At 37.7% G+C, this 22518-nt stretch overlaps 1 protein-coding gene across 2 annotated transcripts in view; it reads left to right on the top strand.

Moving 5' to 3' along the window:
- FNDC3B (fibronectin type III domain containing 3B) overlaps nucleotides 1-22518 on the top strand; it is a 320537-nt gene that overhangs the window by 166462 nt on the left and 131557 nt on the right. For both annotated transcript variants that reach the window (XM_033130828.1, XM_033130837.1), the window contains exons 4-5: nucleotides 3774-3850; nucleotides 20152-20398. In XM_033130828.1, coding sequence (XP_032986719.1) covers nucleotides 3774-3850; nucleotides 20152-20398 — 324 coding nt within the window. The remainder of the gene's footprint in view (nucleotides 1-3773; nucleotides 3851-20151; nucleotides 20399-22518) is intronic.

Here is a 22518-nt window from a genome sequence, read left to right as displayed (position 1 = left end):
TTTAACACATGTCTGAAATTGTGGTGTGATTAATTATTTATAGCTGATTTATTTTGAAGCCTGGTTTAAATGGTAATTTGTACTCTGGATTCTGATTTCCCACCACTTTCAGATTTCTGACCCTCATTTATATTTTCACTTAGAGTCAATTTCAGCTCCCAGAATGAGTGAATATTCTGAGCATAGCATCAGAGGAAGGGCTGTGTAAATGTATAAACTCTAGGGATCCCAGGGTAGAAGCACAGAGTAAAGCAGAATAGTGTCACTATCTTGGCGGGGGCTCAGAAGCTGTGAGCATATGTGGTCCTAAAAATACCATTTGCTGGGCTTTCCTTCAGTCTCTTTGATGTGGGAATAAAGCCATAGGATCATTGCATGAATTACTGTTGATTGAATAATTAAGCTGCTCTCTAACCTTTCTTGGTGAATGTTTGGTATAAGTAAATGAAAAATCAATTCATTGATAAATGCCTACAGACTTCTAAGATGTTATACCATCTACTTTCATATTACTGTTTGATTTTTTAGTGACTATAAACCAATCATAGTTCTTGTTTGTGTCTCACATCTTGTTCAGTGGGGAAAAAAAAAAGGAATTCTTAACTGTTGAAGTCACAGCCTAAAACTTGAAATTGATCAAAATTCCCAAGGTATTTTTTTTCATGGAGTTACTTGGCTTTTAGCAACCATTCTAGTTCCAGTTCTAGAAACTGTCCATGTGACATTTTTCATCTGTCTGTGAAAGAGTTCATGTGGTCTCTAGCTGAACTTCTTAATTAGCTTCTCAAACAAAAACAAAAACAACAAACAAACCCTCACAGTATCTTGGAAGTGTATGTTTGTTTTCTTTTAAATTATTTAATCTTTGTGTACATGTATCTGTGTAGACCTACCTGTATGTAACAGAGTGTTTAATTAAAAGGAGTTCCAGATACCTTAAGAGATTTAAAAATTATTTTCACAAAGTTTAATAGTTCAGTGATTTCCCAATATAGTCAGAGAGGAAGTTGGTTTGTTTGAGAAGATTGTGTGGCCTCTCCCTTTCCCTTATTGCCATTGTTGGTGGTTTAAAGAAGGGGAGAGCCATTTCTCACCATATGCTAAGGGCTGTAGCCTTGGTCTTGGGTGTCATGAAGGTATCGAATAAAAAAATCAAAAGGAACCTAGTAGTCCTAGTTTAGGGAGAGAAGTTTGTATTTTGATTAGGTAAGTGTTATAATAACATTAGGAGGTTGGCAAACACAGACAGTTATGCAGAGGCAGTAAAGTCACTGATTGGGAGGTAAGAGTTTAGAGAGACAATCATTCTTCTCATGCCACCATTGTGAATGGGATTTTGGTGATGGTGGTGGTGGTGGGGTGCTAGCTTTTAAACTCCTGAATCCCTGCGGATGCAATGGTGTATTTCAGAAAGGAGAGGAACCTTGGGACTCCAAGGCACATTTGAGTCTCAGAAGCCATTGCTGTATGTTTCCCGATGCCCTTTGTAAGGGTTTTGATGACAGTGACAAGAGGAAGGGGGAACAAGCATGGTAAACTCATTTGGTTACTTTTGAAATCGAGGCTGGGAAGAAAATATTTTCTGGCTGTAAATCACCTACTTGTCCTACATTCTTTAAAGGATTTTATACAAATGACTTTAACAGTTTTAGGGGTCGTGCCTAAGGTTAAGAGACTGTTTGCCTGGTGTACATTTTGGTGATTTAAAAGCGTTTCTTTACTGAGGTGGTAGCATTGCTGTTCACATCTGTACTGTGAAATATTTGATATTTATCTGATGAGGAAGGTTTGCCTCTTAAGGCAATACGGTGCAAAGTTGATTTTATACTTGTTGGTTTTATGTGTTACAATGACTATTGAAATAAATCAATACTTCAAATGTACAGAAAAAGCTATAAATAAAGTTTTTATAAACATTGTAAAGCTTGCTAACATTTTGATGAGTGATTATTGTGAATGCACTAACTCTAAGCACTTTTACATGTATTATGGAATTTAATCTTTAAACCCAACCCTATGAGGCAGGCAGTTCTCATTTATAACTGTTGAGAAGTGAGGCTCAGAAGTGAGTTGTCCAAGGTCACACAAGCAGTGTGACTAGTGAGCTGGGAATGAAACCAGGCGGAGGACCCTTGGATTTCACAGAGAGTATTCAGGCTAAGGTTGAAATAATTGTCTGTGATTTTTAAGTGAGGCAATTCAAATAAAAGTGTTTAGTAGATACATAAATGTCTTGATGGCTATGGCCAAAAAGTTGAAGCTAATAATAAACAGATGGATTTGGAAAGTGCCTTTAGTGATTGGTGGATGTATTAGTTTAAATCGTACTTAAAAATAGAGTGGGCGCATGCAATTATCTATTCTCATGACATTGTCTTTTGCTTTAAGTCTGTGTTAGTCTGTGAGATACCACTGGTTTTGTGTGTGTTTAAAGATTATCAGATAGTTTAGTGCTTTGGTGTGTTGTCCATGAAGTTGCAGTGTGAACTCTGGTCGTCTGGAGTGTTCCATGAATGCTAGCATCTTTTCTGCCCTGCTCTTGTGTGTGTTCTCTATACTTGTAGACCTTTTTTAATGGGCACCCAAGCATCCTGCTCTCTCCACAGTCCTCACTCGTCCTCTCCTGTGAAGTCGTTGTAACACTGGATTGTACTGTGAGGCGAAAGGTGCATTATGCTTACATGTAAATACAGCATTGGATGGCAGGATCTGTCTTCTTTTGCCAAGAAACATGTATTTTTCTTGGTTTTTGTTACAGCCCAGCATTTTTCATTGCCGGCAGCACAACACTCATTAGTAGAGAGTAAATAAACAACACAAGGCACTTGGAGCCAGGAAGTCGCATCTCAGACTAGGAACACAGTTTTGGATCGACATTTGGGAGGTGGGCTGCTAAGTAGGGGTGCCAGCTACCAAAGTGAAACCCGGGGATAGGGTTCTGGGGGAACCATTTAATCACAGGATCTTTCGCAGGGCGTCAGACGTTGATTTTGATGTTATGATAAGTCAGTTTTTTTGTAATTAAATATTAACTCCAACTGTCTTAGGTGACTGAGTTGCCTTGCTGTTCGTTGTTTGCCTTAGACATGTGATTAACATTCGATGCATTTGAAACTAACCTGTTAATGGAATGCTTTGCTTTGAAACAACCCCAAGTAAATTTGGCATGAGTATACCTACCAGTGCCGAGTTTTACAATGCGATCTACTTTATTCCCTGCCTTATCACATAAGAGACATACCAAATTCAGTTGGTTTGGAGTATTTTATGGTTTCTTCTATTTCAAAATTAATGATGTCTTATAGTAACTTACTGAGAATAAAAATTTGAAATGAAAATGATAAACCCAATTCCACTGGAACTTTTTAAACCAGAGGAGACAAACTCATTTAAAAATTGATTTAACTAGTTATTAACAGTGCATTCTTTTAAAGGCAAAAAAACAAAACCAAAAACCCTTTTGCCCCGCTTTTTTAGACTCCTTGTAACTAAGCAGCCTTGCTTTGTGGAACTTGCGGCTTTGAGAATCAGTAAATATTTATAACAATGCTCATCATTTTGTCTCCATCCCCCTTGACGTGTACAGCTGGAGAATTGCTTTTCATCCACGATTTCATGTCTGAGACGAGGCACAGTGTGTCAGTTACTGAAAAGAAAATCGTTTGTGATACATTCTCTTTAGTTTCGGCAAAATTTTGAAAATACCGATGATTCGTTTGAATTCTGTATATTTCTTCAACTGTTAATTAACATCTTACCCTTCCTTCTTTTAGGACCTGCTGAAGTTCCCATGATGTCACCCAATGGATCCATTCCTCCCATCCATGTGCCTCCAGGTTACATCTCACAGGTAAACCATTTGGTGGACTTCTCCATTCACTATGGCCATTGTCATTGTCCCAAGAGAATTTATACTGAGGCCTCAAAACGTATCCCCAGATGTTTAGTTATGATGATACTAGAGTTGTCATCATCTTTGTGGCACCACGTGGCCATCCCTGAGTCTTGCCTCTTCATGTGCCAGAGAGTTAGTGAGAGGAACACACAGCGCGGCTACTAGGCTGCCCTCGGCCAACGTGGGTTTCACACTTGACCATTTGGTTGTGATTCCTTCATAGAGTCTACTGCCTTAGAGATGTCCTTCCACAGTTTGCTGAGACGGGAAAGGGGATTGTAGATTTAATTAGTCAAAATATCAAAGGACGCACTGTTAACATAAACCGGGCCTGCCCTCCGTCATGGGAGTCCCATTTCCCCTTAATGTGGCACGTTCTTGGCTTGGTGAGTTACTGGATATGGTGTGAGAATGTGAGAACTTACCTGTTTGTACGTAAGTTTCTCTAAAATTTGATTTTCTTTTAAGTAAAATAGCAATTTAAAAAGAACAGTGATATCAGAGGTATGTTGGAAGTATAAAAAAATGTTAAAAGATAAAGTTATACTCCTAAACCTGGATAACGTTTAAAATGTTCAGGTGCCTGGAGTGTGGATGTCTGTATATACTTTAGTTTTTGTCCTGGGCTCAGCGTAATAGAAGTGCCTCCCTGCACGTCTTCCTTTCCAAATACCTGACAACCAACTGTTTTTCTTTCTCTTTGCTTCTCTTGTTCTGTTTCTCTCATTGTAAGAACATCCTACACTCATTGGAAAATAATCAGAAAAGACAGAAGCGTCTTAAAAACATATTTACCTACAGAAGATAATCATCGTGTTAACGGTTTTTGGATTACATTCTTCCAGATGTTTTTTTTTTTTTCCCTTTCTATTCTTTCTCTGTCTCTGTTGGATTTTACAGTGGTTTAAAATCTGTAATTTTACGTTTTTAATGATTTTGCTAGGGTGAAAAAAATTGGCAACTATAAGGGAAAATTGCTGAAGTGCAGGCAGGAATCAAAGAAGCCTTATCCTTCTCTTGATGTAAAATCTCACCCATATCTTTGCCGTCTAAGCCATAAAGCAGCCACTATAATTTCATTTTTTTCCCATCCTTACTTTCACATGAGCTAATTTGGCATCTTTGTTTTGTTTTGTGTAGCCAGAATGTTGGCCAGTCTTCCCCCTGTTGCAAATAAATGACTTATTTTACACAATTCTTTGTAAATAACAATCACTGGAGGGAGAGAAAGGTGCAGAGCAGGCCTGTCCAGCCAGGACATGGGATGATGGATCACATTCACGTTGCCAGTCAAGTAGCAGAAAAGAACAAGGAATGTAGAATTCCATTATGTCTTCTGCGCTTTTATTTTGAGGAAGTGTTTCATTCCATTGAACAGAGTACAGTTCTCACCATTGTGACGGCAGAAATAACACCTCCTTTTAGGCTAAAGTTCTGTTGACGGAATACCAGTTAAGAGTTGAACATTTAGTGGAGAGAAGCTGCAATGTACTTTGTCTTGCCATGGGGGTTGCTGTGATTGTACAAACTGCAAAAACAATTATTGGGAGTCCTAGGGAAAACATAGAATTTTGGACCGTGGTTTATTTCTGATTCTGAAAATCTTCTATAGATCGTATACAAAGATTAAGAGCAGAGCTGCAAATTCAGTTTCATAAAACTGATGGCGGAAGCATAGTGAAACACTTTCTCAACTGAGGATTATGGCAGAAAGTGCTAGGACATACTGGAAGAATAGAAAAAACGGAATAGTTTGGATTCTGAATTGCAAAAAAAAAAAAAGAAGAAGCAGCAGCAGTCTGTAAGACGTACATTCCACTATGTTTAGATTGGGTTCCCTGATCAGAAGATGGGCCCAGAGTTAAATGGTGTTCACTAGTACCACTTTAATGATATTTGACAATGAAGTGTCTGGCTAAAACAGATGATTAATATGGAGAAAATTGAGAAATCGACCGGATGCTTGTACATCTTAAGGCTGACTACGTACACACTTCAAAGAAATAAGGAGGGTAGAACCAAGTATAAAATGTCTTAGGAGACTTGTCATCACCAAGAGATCTAAGGAGCAAAATACGTTATGCTTAAGTAGTTGTGAAAATAGTCACAAAATTAAAAAAAAAAAAATCCCCTCTGGACATTTGTGAGAAATGCCCAATAGTAGTCTGTCTCCGGATGAGTCAATTCTACATCTTATCCCCACAGTCTTTTCCCTCAAATGTATCTCTTGTTCAGATCTAGAGTTGGGTGTGCGCTGCATGGAAGCAAAGCTCTGTACCGTAGTGTGTGGCATCCTCCATACCCAGCCCTGCTCTCCTTTTGAGGGTCACCATGACCTGTTGCCCTGCATCGCCACTACCTTCAATGTCTGTCCCCTCGGTACATCTGGGCCTTTTCTCAACTACATACTTTTTGTGCCTATTCATTCTCTCTTCTTGGGATACTTGAGAGCCCTTCTTTGTCTGACAGTTCAACATTCTTCTCATTCAAATGCCCCTCCTCGGTATGACCCTTTTAGAACCTCCAACCCAGAAATGGCTGTTCTGTTTTTTTTTCAGCATCTTTGGTACTTTGGCCCATCTCTGTCATGAAATACAATGAGCTCTCTTAGTGCCTCATTGGAATTGTATTTGAGAATTCAGAAAATTGTCTGGTGTATAGTAGGTACAGACATTGCTCGATCTATAGCACTTTATTGTGCCTCAAAGATGTTTCGTTTTTTACAAATTAAAGGCAAGACTCTCCACCAGCCAAAGATTATGGCTTGCTTTATTACCATACCCACTTTATTCCGATACCTACCATATTGCGGTAGTCTGAAACAGAACCTGCAATATCTCTGAGATGACTGTACTTGATAAGTGTTTTTAAATGTAAGTGATTAGCCAAACTGAAATAAAGTAAATATAGGAGATGTTCATAGATTTGCAGGTTCAATTAGAGTAATAAAACACCTCGTAGTTAGAAATTTAGCAAGATCAAAGTGACATATACCTGCAAGGAATGAAATGCTCTGAATGTGGATTTGAGAGACGAGTGCCAAGACAATTCTGTAGAGGAAAGAATAATTTCTTCAACAAATAGTGCAGGGGCAGTTGGGTATCCAAATGCAAAACAATGAAGTTGGACCTCTACCTCAGACCACATATGTACTCTAAGTGGATTACAGACATGAGGGGAAGATAGTGCTTGGTCCTCATTATTAGTCAGCAAACGGGGGGGGGGGGGGGCAGCTGGGAAAATGGCCCAGACTATCTTGGTGCAGGTGGTGATGATGGTGATAACTACTGTGTGTTGTGTGGTAAATGCTTTATTTATGTTTCTAGTTTTCATCATCCTAACTTTACCTATGAGAAAGCTGAGGCTCAGAGTTGAAACCTGATTGCAACCCAGGCATTTCTGATTTTACTGGCCTATCTCCTATTCTGATGTGATCTTGAAGTCAGCAGCAGAGGCCGCCTTGATGGTTGTATTTGCTTTACGTTACATCCCTTTCTGACAATGGAGTGTGGACGTGTGGGGTGCCTACTGGTGCATCTCTAGTCCTAAAACACCAGCTTCTCATGGATGAGATGGTTCGTTATTGTGAGAGAATTGAAGAGGGAGGCCAGTGAATGATTAACAGTGTTACGTTAGTAACTCTAAGTTGAGTCAATGGAGAAATTCTCGATTATAGAAGATTCATTACATAATTAAGTAGTTCAGAGTGCTTTAAAGATAAATGGGTCAAATAAATTTGACAAACTGAAAATGTCAGTAGTGAGCAGAGGTAATGTATATATAGTAAGCCAAGCACCTACAGTTGAAGCGTCAGCTGTGGTCTGCTGTGAGGTACAGTTACTGTAACAATCTTCGTTTTCTTAGGTTGAGGACTGAACCAGTGGGCTTTAAAGATAGTGTGGACTTAGGAGAACAGTGGAATCTTGTCATTTGAACTCAGTAGTCCCTGATAATATAGTAGGCTTGTGTGTATTGTAGTGTGTGTGTGTTGTGCTTTACTTTTTGGTGGGAGGCTGGGAAAGGTTTGAGGGAAAAACAGCCTGACCTTTTCAACTTAAGAGAAAATACAGTCTAAGTTTTCTTTCAACTGTGAGCAAGTGGATTTCAGTAAGAGGGAATTTAGTCTTGTCACACTCATCACCATCATTTCCATGGTGTATGATCAGGGTTGAGGCTGTGGGAGCGAACAGGGTGAATACTAACGTTGGGAAGAGCGTGGACATTTCTAGGAGAGGCCAACCTTCAAATTCCACCATGGCTGCTTCCGATGTAACCTTTACAGATTCTTTCACCACATACGCGAATACCTACCTGAACTGGTAGAGGTAAGAATTAAGGGAAATGTTGTGTGAGGTGTGTAGTCCACAGTGGGCATTCAGTAAGTGGTAGCTGTTATAATGAAGAAGACTGTTAGAATAATTTCACAGAAAGTCTGGCAGTGTACCATTCTGAATACATACTGAGATCACACAGCATGAAGCAAATTTTTCCTTTCGTTGTATACTGGCCATGGTTGTTCTCATCTTTTCAATTTTTAACCTCATCATTAACTTTCTGAATAATTTAAATATAAATTTAAATATATATATGTATATAAATCTATATATAAAAGTTTATATATATAAATATACACACATATATATAAATTTAAATATATATAAATATCTTATGCAGATTCCTTCAGTTTTATTTTCCATGCTTTTATAGTAATTTATAAAACATTTTTCAAATGTTACAGAAAAATCTTCATGTAGACCCCAAAATTTAAAAAGCATATGAAAAGAAACAGTGAAATATCCATGTTAAATGCTCTGTCATTTGGGAAACTACTCTTATTTTTCGAGATTAATTGATGTAACCTAAAAACTGAATAGTAGTCAAAATAAGTATTTTGTTATTGTAGCACAAGTACACACTTTACCTCATTCCCTTGTTTTGGGGATTTGTTAATGGGTAAATAAATACCTGTTAAAATTATATATATTCCATTTCTCTTGACCAGGGAGAGACAAGAAGTCTATTTAAAAATGGGTTTACATTTTGGTATGGTTGGTCATTCTCCTGAAGAGTGTTTAAAGAGTTGGCCAGAAATGAGAGCCCCTGTGGGGAAATAATGGCGCCTGTTTGGTGGGACCCATGGAATACTTTTCCCTGTTTTGCCTCTAGCCAAGCCAGTGGAGCTATAAACATTAGCTTCAGCTGCTTCCCTGTGGTCATTTCAATGTGAGATTAAAACAATGCTGTGTGTCACCTTCAACATTTGAAAACAATGAACAGAGAGTAGCAATGGGGGATTGCCCTGTGCCCTGACAAGCTGAGAATCAGACCTGTTTGGCAGCCAAGAAGAAAGAGAATTGGAATCTCTTTCAGGATGTTAAGTCCTCTGGAGGACCTGATTTTTCTATAGAAAGTTAGGAAAGTATTCCACAATGAGCAGTGTGTGTGCACGGAGCTTGGAAGCTTCTGCGGGAAGAGGAGAGGACTTCTGTGTCTATTCTGTTGTAGTTTCCTTTATCAGCAGCTTTGCAGCAACCTTTTCATTTTATGGCTTATTTTGTCTGAGGAATGATTGTAGACATGGTTGGCATCGCAAAATTATTGTACCAAGGACATATCCTCCCCTCAAAACATTGTGCAAGTTTCCTCTTTCCAAGCTTTCTTTCTCCCTGTTCTGCATTTTCTCCTGTATTTCTGTTTCTGAGATCCTGGCATTGTGGTATAATAGAATACAAGATTCGCAGGAGAAAACAGGAGCCCAGGTCGGGCTCTGGGTCCAACTCCCTGTGTGATTTTTAGGACTATTTTGAAGTTATTTACTTGGGTGTTTCTCTTGTTGGTTTACTTGGTCATTGTGGATCTTCCTCACTTTTAGCGTTTAAGCCCTGTAAGGTCAGGGACCCTGTGTGCCCTGTCATCACTGGATCTCCAGAAGGGTGCTCAGCACATAATTGGCACTTGCCAAAATGTGGCTGGTTGGCTGGCTGGAGTCATCCGTTATCTTGTGGAGGGAGGAAGGGAGAGGAAAGGGTTTGAGGATCTCTGAGATTATTTTCTAGTCTAAAATCAGGTGATTCTCCTCTACTGTTCATACTGTTCCTTAAAAAGGAGACCAAGTGAGAATATGAGTAAGTTTCCATAAGCAGTCATTACCAAAACTGTGGCACACTCCGTTGGTATTTAGCATTGTATGGACTAGAATGCTAGTCTTCCCTTCTATGGAAAAATGATAGTTGATTTTCATAATAACAATAATATCAAGACAGTGTCACATCTAGAAATGACTTCTGAATCATTAATAAGGATTAAATCATGCACGTAACATATTTGATTCTATTGCACGGTTAGTACGTGTTTAGTCTGTCTTTCTAAATTATTGACTTATGTGTCATATATAAAAACTTTTCTTAGAGAAACACCTTTGCTCAACCTATTAGCTTCAAAACTTTATGAAGGTCAGATGGGTTTTATATTCTTACACCTTCTTTGAACCCATCAGGCTTATAAACTTGCAGTTATATTTTGCTGTGTGATAAACACGATCTCAGTATCATCAGCATGGATTCTTAATCCTTTTCGTGTGCCATGGAGCCCATTAGCAGGCTGGTGAAGCATTTTCAGATGTAAAATAGGAAATTCCTAGATACTGTCTAGAACAGTCTGCCTGTGTTTCCAGGAACATGAATGAGCTTGAGAAGCTGAACTGAAATCATCTCGTAATTAACCATCCCTTCTGTGCTGTCGATGGGAAGCTCCTCGCGTCCCAGGAACAGTTACCACCCACAGGTTCCTCCTGTTGACGGCTTTATTAATATCTTAAAGGCACCTCGGTTTGGCACAAATTACGCCATCAGATCTCTACTTACTGTTTTTCTTCTGACAAATATTCTGTTCCTTAAAACATTTCCTTTTAGTCTAGAATACTTGTTTGGCCCATTTTACTGCTCAAACCTCTATGGATATAACTTCTCACTTGTCTGGTGTTCTTATGTGCCACACAGGTATTAGGGAAGATTAGATTAAATTTTTGATCTTCAAATGTGGTTCTTTCTGATATTTAGGTCGGAGATATAGAATAAAATATGATAGAAAAGACACAGCATTTCTCGCCACTAGTACTTGAGTGTGAATCTTGTCACCCACTTAGATGATCTTAGGTTAAGTTACTTAATTGTTCCTGAAATTCTTCATCTAGAAATTAGGACTATGATGTTGCCCACGTTAGAGAATCTTCTGAGTATTATGCAAGTAAAGTTCTGTGTCAAGCATTTTAATAAACTGTTAAGTGATACAGAAATTATCGGAGTTGTTATTGTCCCCTTTAATTGTCACACCAAATTAATCAATTTCCATTTGCCTTCAGCATCACTGCCCAATGTGGAATTTCTACTTGCAGAAGAGACCACTTGGCTCTCAGCAGTGTCTTGAGTAACTTAGCTCTGTCTAAACAGGGACCTCTCTCTTCCCATGGGTCCTCAAGTTGGGGCAGCCAGGGGTGTGGTAAGACAGAGCTGGAGCCAGCTGAGGACCTAACCTTGGTTCTGCAGTTTATAAGGTGTGTTTCTTATCCTTGCTAGGTTTCCTTCTTAATTTGGAAGGTCTTTAGAAATTACTGCCTGTGTCCCCTCAACTATATAGCCTTACATGCTTTACTGAAGCAGTTGGATTAAAGGGATACCGCAGAGGATGGACTTGTTTGCAGCCTCCTCTCCAACCCTCAGTATTTTTAATTATAAGTCATCAGGTACCCACCTGGAAAGATCCAGGTGAGTATGTCCAGGAAAATTCTAACAGTTGGTTTCATGTACATATGCCCTAGTCGTGCTCCTTTTTCCAGATTATTGATTTACATAACTATGAGTAGCTTGGCTTATTTCTGTGTGTATAAAAATGTTGGCACATATAAAGCCAAAGAGGGGGAAATTGCCATTTATGGAGTATCTCCTTATACGGGTCACGTTCCAAACTAGCCTGTCTGTAAGATTCATACCCAGAAGACATGTGCCATATCAATACCGTCAGCTTGTGATCCCCTATATATCGACCTCGCTTGACTTTATCTGGATCTAACCATTCCCGCCTCAGTCTGTACCTTAGCCATTACCTCGATTTGGCATGTGGGTTAAAAATTAAGCACCATAGAACATTCAACATTTCTAGATATGTAAAAATGAGTGTGTAGATAAAAATGTTTGGGGAATTTTTCTTCAGTCATGAATCACCTTATTTAAAACCTTCGACTCAACTACCTATAAAGCAGATAATTGGTTGTTTACTTAACCATCGGCATTAACTGTTTGAGAAAAGTAATTGGAATTTTCAAGGAATTTTTTTTTTTTTTTAATTCTGGACATGATAGCTATTATCAAGCTGTAACCTCTTTGCAGGATAATCCTTTGATGTTATTTACAGGGCTTTTGGATACCTAGAAGCATCACCAATAATGTGTTTTTCCATTTGGCTACAAAACTACCATGTTGTAAGGCAAAAGTAGCTGATCTTAAACCTAGAGCGTCTATTGTCTCAGGACATTATTGATAATGAAACGTTGGAAACAGCAAATATTATTTCATCAGTGTTAGCTATGACAGATATGAAGAGAAAAGAGGTTGAGAAGTATGCTTGGTGTTTTTGACCATAGATGTAATCATTAAATTTGAAAAGACCGAGAAGTCAGGAGATTTGGAAAATACATTCAATTCTGCCACCATTTTAAATTAATTAACTTTATCTGTAAAATAGAAAGACCACTTGCTTCTGTAAGTCTGGTTACTTTGAATGTTCCTTTATTCCAACTTTCACTGTGTTCTAATGGTACTTGGGAGATGGTGATGGGAGTTTCATCCATAGTAGCAAAAAGGAGACGGGCCAGGGAAAGTAAATTCCGTATGTTTCAAATCTCTGTACTCCATGAAGAACAAACTTGCTTTTCTGTTTTTAAAAAACTTTTTTCCATTAGTTTCAGGTGTACAAAACAACATAATGATTAGACATTTACACCTCCTCTCGCAAAGTGATAACCCCCCAAGTCTACTACCCATCTGACACTATACATAGCTATTGCAGTACCATTGGCTATATTCCCTATGCTGTACTTTACATCCCGTGACTATATAGCCGAATATATACCTATATACATATATATTTAATTATAGTCGACATTTAGTATTATTTTATTAGTTTCAGGTGTACAGTGCAGTGGTTGGGCATTTCTATAATTTATGAAGTGATACTCCTCCCCAATGTCTAGTACCCATCTGATACCGTACACAGTTTTTACAACATTATTGACTATATTCCCCATATTGTATTTCACATCCCCATGACTATTTTGTGACTGCCAATTTGTACTTCCTAATCCCTTCACTTTTTTCACCCATCCTCCAAACCCCCTCCTATCTAGCAACCATCAGTTTATTTTCTGTATCTATGAGTCTGTTTCTGTTTCCTTTATTTATTTTGTTCTTTAGAGTCCACATATAAGTGAGATCATACGTTATTTATATTTCTCAGTCTGACTTATTTCACTTAGCATAATATCCTCTAGGTCCATCCATGTTGTTGCAAATATTCAGATTTCATTCTTGTTTATGGCCGAGTACTACTCCATTATATAAATGTACCACAATTTCTTTATCCAATTGTCTGTTGAGGGGCATTTTGTTATTTCCATATCTTGGCTATTGTAAATAGTGCTACAGTAAACATATATTTTTTTGAATTAGTGTTTTGGATTTCTTTGGATAAATACCCAGGAGTGAAATTGCTGGGTCATAAGGTAGTTAGTTCTATTTTTAATTTTTTGAGGGATCTCCATACTGTTTTTCATAGTGGCTGCACCAATCTGCAATCCCACCAACAGTGCACAAGTGTTCCCTTTTCTCCTCATCCTTGCCAATACTTGTTTGTTGATTCATTGATGATAGCCATTCTGAGGAGAGTGAGGTGGTATCTCCTTGTAGTTTTTACTTGCATTTCTGTAATGATTAGTGACGTTGAGAATCTTTTCATATGTCTATTGGTCATCTGTATATCCTCTTTGGAGAAGTGTCAGTTCAGGTCCTCTGTCCATTTTTTAATTGGGCTGTTTGTTTCTTTGGTGTTGAGTTGTATGAGGTTTTTATAAATTTTGGATATTAACCCCTTATCAGATGTATCATTGGCAAATATCATCTCCCATTTAGTAGGATGTCTTTTTGCTTTGTTGATGATTTCCTTTGCTGTGAAAAAACTTTTTAGTTTGACATAGTCCCATTTGTTTATTTTTTTCTTTTGTTTCCTTTGCCCAATGAGATATATCAGTAAAAATACTACTAAGCGTAACGTCTGCGACTTCATATATTTTCTTCTAGGAGTTTTATGGTTTCGGGTCTTACATTTAAGTCTTTTAATCCATTTTGAGTTTATTCTTGTATATGGTTTAAGAAAGTGGTCCAGTTTTATTTTTTTGCATGTATCTACCTACAAACTTGCTTTTCTTTTTTTTATATTCACTGTATTAGAAAATGCAGATTGAGAAGTTAGTGCAAAAAGGAAAAGTAAGAGCTGATGCTTTTGTACTCTCGTTAGTGGTAAATAAAATAAGACTGTTCAGCTGCTTTTTGGATTGCAGTAGAACTTAAATAGGAAATGTATAATTTTTCAGTGTCTTTCTTGTGAAGTAAAATAGTAAAATAATTTTGATAATATTAAATTATATTTAATATTTTAAATACAATGGTTAGGCACGACAGATGCGATTAGCTGAGTTTAGATTTCTGAAATTTTAGAGTAGAATGTCAGATATTTACCTGCATTGTGGGGAGGAATTTGGTAATGAATGTGTTAATTCTTAGACGACATCAAATATAAGCAGATACATTTTTTTTTCATCATTTGTTCACTTAGCCAACTCTTATTGAAAGCCTCCTGTGTTCCCAGATACCCCTGAGGGACTGGCAGCTACGGGGGAGAGACAGATCTGTAATTCACACTGTAGAATAGAGATGCTGGTGGAGGGGTACACACCGGTCTGGCTGGATGGAGCCTAGACTCTGCCTGCTCATCCCTCTGTCCATGCAGCTGTTTCGTATTGCCCGGCCTTTTCTTCTGCTTGTCCATTGGTTGTGTGCTCAGTTTTAACTGACATTTCGTCCCTTCCTGGAGTGGTCTGGGAGCCCCCTACAAATATGTTGGCAGCAGTTAGGAATTGAGCTTGAGCCTGGCTTTCACACACATTTGGTCCCAGCTTTCAGTGTGCAGGCAGCTCGCTCAGTGTTCCTTGCCACCGCAGCAAACCGGCTGCCAGGCCCTGCACACTGCCTGCGTGCAGGCGGGTTCATGTACGTCCACGTGCAGTCTGCTCTGCCCACTTCCTGGCTCATTCCTGGCTGTCTAGGGCAGCTTTTAAAATTTTTTATTTTGCCTCCTGCCTTTTAAAGCCCTTCTTTTGATTTTTGTCATTTAGAGCCCAGAAGTACAGGGACAGAGTTTTAGGAACTGAGGAGTTTATTAAAATTTCTGTGAGGCATTTCAGTTCAGCAAGGGGAACTAGCTTCCTTCTCTGTCATCCACAATAAAGGACATTCAAACTATAATTGTCTTTAAGAGATGCATTTTATTTAATTCTTGGACTCCGAATTGCCCCCTTCATCCCGATAGCTGTCTGACCTTAGGCGAATTAGCTTGACTTCCCTGAACTTCATTCCTCTTATCTGCAAAGTGGGGACAACTGGATATTCCTCACAGGACTGCTGGGAGGATTTAATGAGGTGCTGATACTAATAGTAGTAATTGCTAGGTAAGGTTTTTCTATTATGTGTCAGTTACTGTCCCAGTACCTTAACATGTGTTGCCTTATTTCAGTACAGGGTATAAAGCAGAGCGGCAGGTATTCAGTAGATACTGGTTATCTCTTGAATCCTTTCACATCTCTTTGACAACCCAGCTATCCTGTTTCTCACAGTTCACGTTACATACTTATTTCTCAGCATATCTAACTTATGTATAATTCTCCATGTAATGAAAACTTTGCAGTACAGACTAGAATGAAAATCTGGTCCTGCAACTGAGTTAGTTGTACATTTTTATCATGCTGTACCTTGGTTTCCTTCATGTCTAACAGGGATACTAATACCTAATTCTTCAGTAGTTAAGGACAGTAAGTGAGATAACCCATGTCCAGCAGCTGGCAGGTCCCAGGGACTGGCTCTGAGTTTCTCATCTGTCTTCCCGTGCTGCTACTTCTTTCTGTTGCCTCCAAGTTATTTCATTTTGTTTTAATAGTTCTCTTGCTAATACTTCTAAAAACACTCATGCAAATAAGACAAACACTCTCCCTGTTTAACCTTTGGTGCTGTATTCTCAAGCCTCTCATCCCTGTATCTAGGCCACAGGATAGCAAGAATACTAGGCACAGAGAAGTTTCTCAGTAAATACTTCTGAGCAGAATAAAAAGACATGATAAGGAATCAAACCAGCTGCCATCAGGCTGTCTTTCTTCCTTGGCCTGAGGAAGGTGACTGAGTATTTGTTCATAGGGGATAAATCTTTTCTTTTTATAGAGGGTTTTTGTTTGTTTGTTTAAGCAGACAAGGCTGGTAGAACTTTAGATAGAGGAATCTTGGGAGTCTCTGCTAGGTGGTGTATTAGATTGCTAGGGCTACCATAACAAAGTGCCCACCGAGTGAGTGGCTTAAGCAACAGAAATGACTCACCATTCTGGAGGCTGTAGGTTTGGTTTCTTCTAAGGCCTCTCTCATTGGCTTGTCGATGGTATTCTTCCTTTGGGTCTTCACATAGTCTTCTTTCCATGTGTCTGTGTCCTGCTTTCCTCCTTTTAGAAGGACGCCTGTCATATTGGATTAGGGCCCGCCTACATGACCTCATTTTTTACCATAATTACACAACTTGAAAGGCCCTATCTCCAAATACCGTGGGTTAGGACTTCAATTTATAAATTGGTAGTGGGGCTGGGGGACATAATTCAGCCCATAACAGGTGGCAATCTGATAACCTAGCACAATTGTCTTCTCCAGTGGTGCTCTGCAGAAGATATCTGAATGACGATTCTGTTGTGTCACAGAGCTAGGAAAAAATTCTAGACAACATAATACTTGATTCTGATTTCTTGAGAAGCACTTACTAGGAGTTAGTCTAATTTTTCTCTTTATATTATTCTTAGGTAAATCTTACTGCTTAGCACCTGTTTTTTTCTTCCCCCCCCCTATTTTTTCTTTTCCCCACCTTTGAATATCCAGTGCTTAGCTCATAGTATGTGTCAGGAAATAATTGTTGAGTTGAGTACTAGCAATTTGTCTGCCTCTGGACATTGTCGCAATTTCATTCACTGCAAAAGGAAATGAACCTGTCTTTTCCATGGTTATTTGTGAACACACTGAAGGTATATTTTATTGTCTGAGAGTTTTTGGACTGAACTCTTTCTGATTTTTAAATTCTTTTGCTACAGTAATATATTTCTTTCTGAACTATGTATTTTTTAAACAAAGTATGTTATTGCCACCATTTCCTGAGTTGCTCATTATTTTGTGCACTGTTCTTGCTCCTCAGACTTATTCTTTGGGGAACATAGGCATAATTTCCTTAGACATAGATCAAAACTTGATTTATAATTAAATATGTTGTAATTTGTGTTATGGAAGAATAATAAACAAAATACTTAGCACATATTTTTGGTTTTGATTATTTCAGAACTAATATTTCACTTCTTAAATGTTATTATTGACAAAGTGGGCCTTGGTTGGTAAGGGTGCAGGTTTCTCAACGTGTCCCGTTATAGGTGTCTCTTACAAATACTACAGAATAATTCGAGATAATTAAAAATGGGGCTGTCAAACAATTTATATATGCAGGTAGTTTCAAAAAGCAACTTGGTTTTCTAACTGGAAACCTTGTTTTTTGTGATGTGAAGAATAATTTATACTTTAGATTTATTAATTTTTTAAGTAGTGGAAATACTTAATTTTACAAAATAGAGTAGGAAAAAGATAATGTTTCATTCAGCTCTTTATCTTTTTTGTTTCTTTTCCTGGACTAGCATTCTTATCTTTGTTAGGGCTTTTTGCCCAACTTTTTAAAAAGGTGCTTTGTTTCAATAAGCCAGAAATTATATGATACAATGATGAAAATAACTTCATTATGACTGCTGTTGTTTACAAGCCCAAAGAGTTCTTCTTCATGTTTAGTGAGAGTCCTGTTCTTATTTTACAACATTGTCAAGTTCACGTAGCTGGTTGACCTGAAATAATGAAGGTTGTAAGTTTCTAGAAAACAAGTATTTTGCTTCTGTGGACCTTCCAGTGCCTAGCACAGGACTGAATGAAGGTTCTATGAAAGAGGAATATCGGGAATTTTTCTTAGTTTTTTCTTAATAGCCAGTGGCAAAGTAGGGGGTGGGAGGAATAGAAGATACTGTAGAATGATGCATGTTTGTATTAGATGGAAAGAAAGATCCATATTTATCCTAAAATTATACATAGTGTGCTACCGAATATGTTTATGCTCTGTGTTTTAGACAATGTAGATATTTTGGCGATAATTATTAGCACAATCATTAGAATTGCCAATAGCATGGTTTAGCACCATTTCACATATACCTGTAAATTGACAGCCATGCATCTATAAATGAGGTCAATGTGATTAGCTTGCTTAGGTCAAGAGGTTACATTTATTAAAGAATACATAAAAAGCTACGTTTTGAGCTTTACTAGGGAGTATGACTCAGAATCTTAATTCTCCAGAGTTAATATTGCTTTATTAAGGAATTATTAACATAATAGTTAATTCTGATCCTGATATGTTAATTGATTCATTAATAAACAAAGTTTTTATTTTCTTATTGTAACTATTAGTGGCTATTAATTCAAACTAAATTTACCTTGTACACTAAAGTACGGACTAAACATGCCAACTTGTATCCAGCAAGATTTTTAAAAACAAAGCTTATTGTACATTTTTTTTTTTTTTTTTAGATACCATTAAGAATGTTTTAGATAGCATTAAGTCATTTGATTGTGGCCTGTAATCAGCCTCCTGAGGTGTAATGAGAAATGCACTGCCACATATAAGTTTAATTTTCAGTGCTTTTTTTTTTTTCCTTAAACACAAAACTTTCTACCTTGTGTGTGCCTGATTGCCTTAAATACTTGATTAGACCAGCTGGTCTCTTTGGCAACCTGGTCCTAGCTTCCAAGTTTACTCTTATGCCCTCGTTGTCCCCTTCCTTGCAGGGCCCTGATCCAGAGGCCATTGTCTCAGCTACCAATTCTTTGAGGTCCCTGAAGCCCTCCTGATTCTGCCATTCCATGCTCTTCTCTGTACCCCACAGCCTTCCCTTTTGATTATGGTATCTGTTCTCTTGTTATTTCTTACCTTGTGTCTCAACACAGCTGTTAGGTCTTGAAGCAGGTAGCATGAAGTTGGCCACAGAGGCAAATAAATACTGATACTGTACTACTTTAGTTAATTATCTTCCTTGGGTGAATTAAAAGACATTTGAAGAAATTATAGATCAAATGTTTGTTGGCGTTTACTCTGCTATAGCAGGTTCTGTAGCATAACGTCTCCTTCACAACACGCATTGCATCATCAGGATGGGCGCAGAGGTGTCCATCTTGATTTGGGATTGCTCAAGTTTTTCATTGTTTGGAATCCCCTCATTTCATTTACATCCTCGGTCCCAGATTAAATGACTTTTTGGTACTTTTATGGCTTCTGAATTTAATGTTTTCATGATGATGGAACTTTGCATGCTAATGTAGGAGTGGAGTCAAGTGTTATCAGGCAGAAGTGGGAGCTCAGCACTTAGGTGCCCCAGAAAGTCTCTTCTTTCTGGAAAAATCACTGAACTGATAGTTATATTCAAAGTCATTCCTAAAATCACCCTAAGCACACATTCAATTCACTTGTCTTGGATGAAATCTTCTTCCAACTGTTTTTGAAATCTTGGAAGAAGACTTCATCTGTGAAAATTTTATGAGAAACAAAATTTATTATCAAGCTCTTGATCCCTTCAAAATGTTTTGTGTTATCAGAATTAGGTGGTTGGTGAAAATTTCATAAATTTTAATGGTTCAGTCTTATTACTTCTAAAATTCATTTAACTGGTTGAATTAGAGAACCAGAATTCAACATGCACTAATTTTTTTCCAGTAGAGGAGAGAAATTTAAAAATAAGGGGGAATTAATTAAATACTGCATATAATTCTTAGACATTGGCTGCTAATACCCACTACACTCTTTCTTTTTGCTATTTTCTTTAGGTGATTGAAGATAATACTGGAGTCCGCCGTGTTGTGGTCACACCCCAGTCTCCTGAGTGTTACCCCCCAAGCTACCCCTCAGCCATGTCTCCAACCCATCACCTACCCCCCTACTTGACTCACCACCACCCGCATTTTATTCATAACTCACACACGGCTTACTACCCACCTGTTACTGGACCTGGAGATATGCCGCCTCAGTTTTTCCCTCAGCATCATCTTCCCCCTACATTATACAGTGAGCAAGGTGAGTAAGTCATTGCTGGCACTGGCAGCTGTTGAAACTGGTTATAGCACTTAAGTAGCTTGAGAGAGTCAGCCCTTTGTTTCTGCTGTAATAAGCATGGTAGAAAAGGGTCTATCTGATCTATAAAGCTCATGGGAAATGCCTACCTTCTTTTGTCCTGATTTGTGTCTTGCAAAAATTATTAATCCTTTGCGGGTTGCAGGTCTTTTTTTCTTTATATTTTCCCAAATTCTGCCACCTATCCCACCCCACAAAGAGCAGGGAGTGGGATAGCCACTTACTTGTAAAAAGCAGCAGTGATCTATCATACGTCCCCGTGTCCTGTTAACATATTTTTATGTGAGAGTGGCCTGAAGCAGAACTACAACACATTATTTCTTAGACATCCTATACTCTAGCTGTAGAAGAGAAATTCAAAAGGGTTTTTGTGCCTCATTTCCAGTGACAGAAGGCTGTTCGTTCTCAGTAACCTCTGGGCTTCCATGATGCAGTCTTGGTGGAACTGAGATCCCCCTCGCTGTTGACGCGGTCCTCCTGACCCTAGTTTTAGTTTAAGAATAGCCACAATTTCACTGGTTGTTAGGCAAATACTTACCTTGAAATGAAAAATAGTCACAGAGATAACGACATCATATTTTTTTAGTTTTTACCTTGGTTTTGGTTTAGTCTGGAGCCCTTTTCTATCAAAATGGATACTAAGAAACCAGATAAGTGAGGGTAAAAATTACACTTTAACCTTCAGGACTTTGCAAAATGATTTTCTTCTGAGTCTGAGTATGAACTGAAGCATTTTCTTACTTCAAACATTTATTACGTTGGTTCAGATAAATTATATGAGAAGTGCCTGTTACACCATAGAGTTTTGGAGCAAATTATCACCTCACTTTCTCTTAACAATTTCACATACATATTTTTCCCTGTATGTTCATCACACATTATAATTTTCTGTCATTAACAAGAAAAATATTTGAGATGGATATTTTAAGTGAAATAGCCTGTTGTATGTAACTTAGGAATAGAATTTGATTGTTATTTGTAGTAGTTCAAAAGAAATTTAGTATAATTCAAAAGAATCAGTTGCTATCATAATGGGGTATGGAGAGATGATAGGAAAAGATAAAATTGATACTTTGATTTCATGAAGGCATCAGTAACTTCCTATTAATATAATCTTGTTGTCTAGTGACGTAACACCCAAAAACATCAGGTAAGTAGGCGTAGTCCATGAAAACATTTGGATAAAAAATGAAAAAAATTCAGTTAAATGTAATTTTTAAAAAAGTATTCAGTGCTATTTGAGCATTTGTTAGAGTTTTCTCTTTGGGTCTGAACTTAATGACACTGAAAAGTCTTGGCTACCAGCTCATTTCTTGATAAAGAGTGACTGTTAGTAGGATAAAGCAGTTTGCTAGCCGGATGCCACAGTTACTATTTTGTAAATGGTATACTTTGCAATTTTAGACAGCAGCATGATTTAAATCATTAGAATTAAACAAACAAACAAAAAAATCTGTGTCTTTATTTCATCGGGTATTTTGGTTTAATTTCATTAAATTAACAGAGTAATAATGTACAAATAACAGTGCCTTCATTGATTTCAAATTAAGAAAGCAGTAAAACAAAATTCCTTATATTCTTACCTTAGTTCTCAATGTGCATACCTATAAGAAATTTAAACATTTAATTTCCCAAACCATAGGAGCTTAAAAATTTCTTGACATGTTTTAAAAAATTATTGTATTAGTGCCCATGGTGAATATTTTAAATCTCAAGTGTAATGCATTGTGATATTTAAAATATTTACCATCCTTTTTGTATATTTACACATAATCTATTTGGGTATATTCTCTTTGAATGGAATTATATTTGTTTTTTCACATTCTCTGGTACAAATTGGTTATCTTATGAAGATTCGCTTTTTAAAGATCTTCCTTAAGCTATGTGAACAGAAAGAAAATGAAAAGGGGACCTTTACCATTGAACAACGGAACATCAATTGTTAAGATACCTACAGTGATCATATATTCCCGGTGTGCCTAGGACAGTCTTGGTTGAGTTCTCTTGTCCAGAGATATGATTGAGAGATCCTCCTGAATACGCAGAAGTATTCAGGTTTGGAT

This window comes from Rhinolophus ferrumequinum, chromosome 2, assembly GCF_004115265.2.
Source record: "Rhinolophus ferrumequinum isolate MPI-CBG mRhiFer1 chromosome 2, mRhiFer1_v1.p, whole genome shotgun sequence".
Taxonomy (NCBI): Eukaryota; Metazoa; Chordata; class Mammalia; order Chiroptera; family Rhinolophidae; genus Rhinolophus; species Rhinolophus ferrumequinum.
Note: the sequence above shows the minus strand (reverse complement) of the source record. Positions and strands in the feature narration are given on the sequence as shown.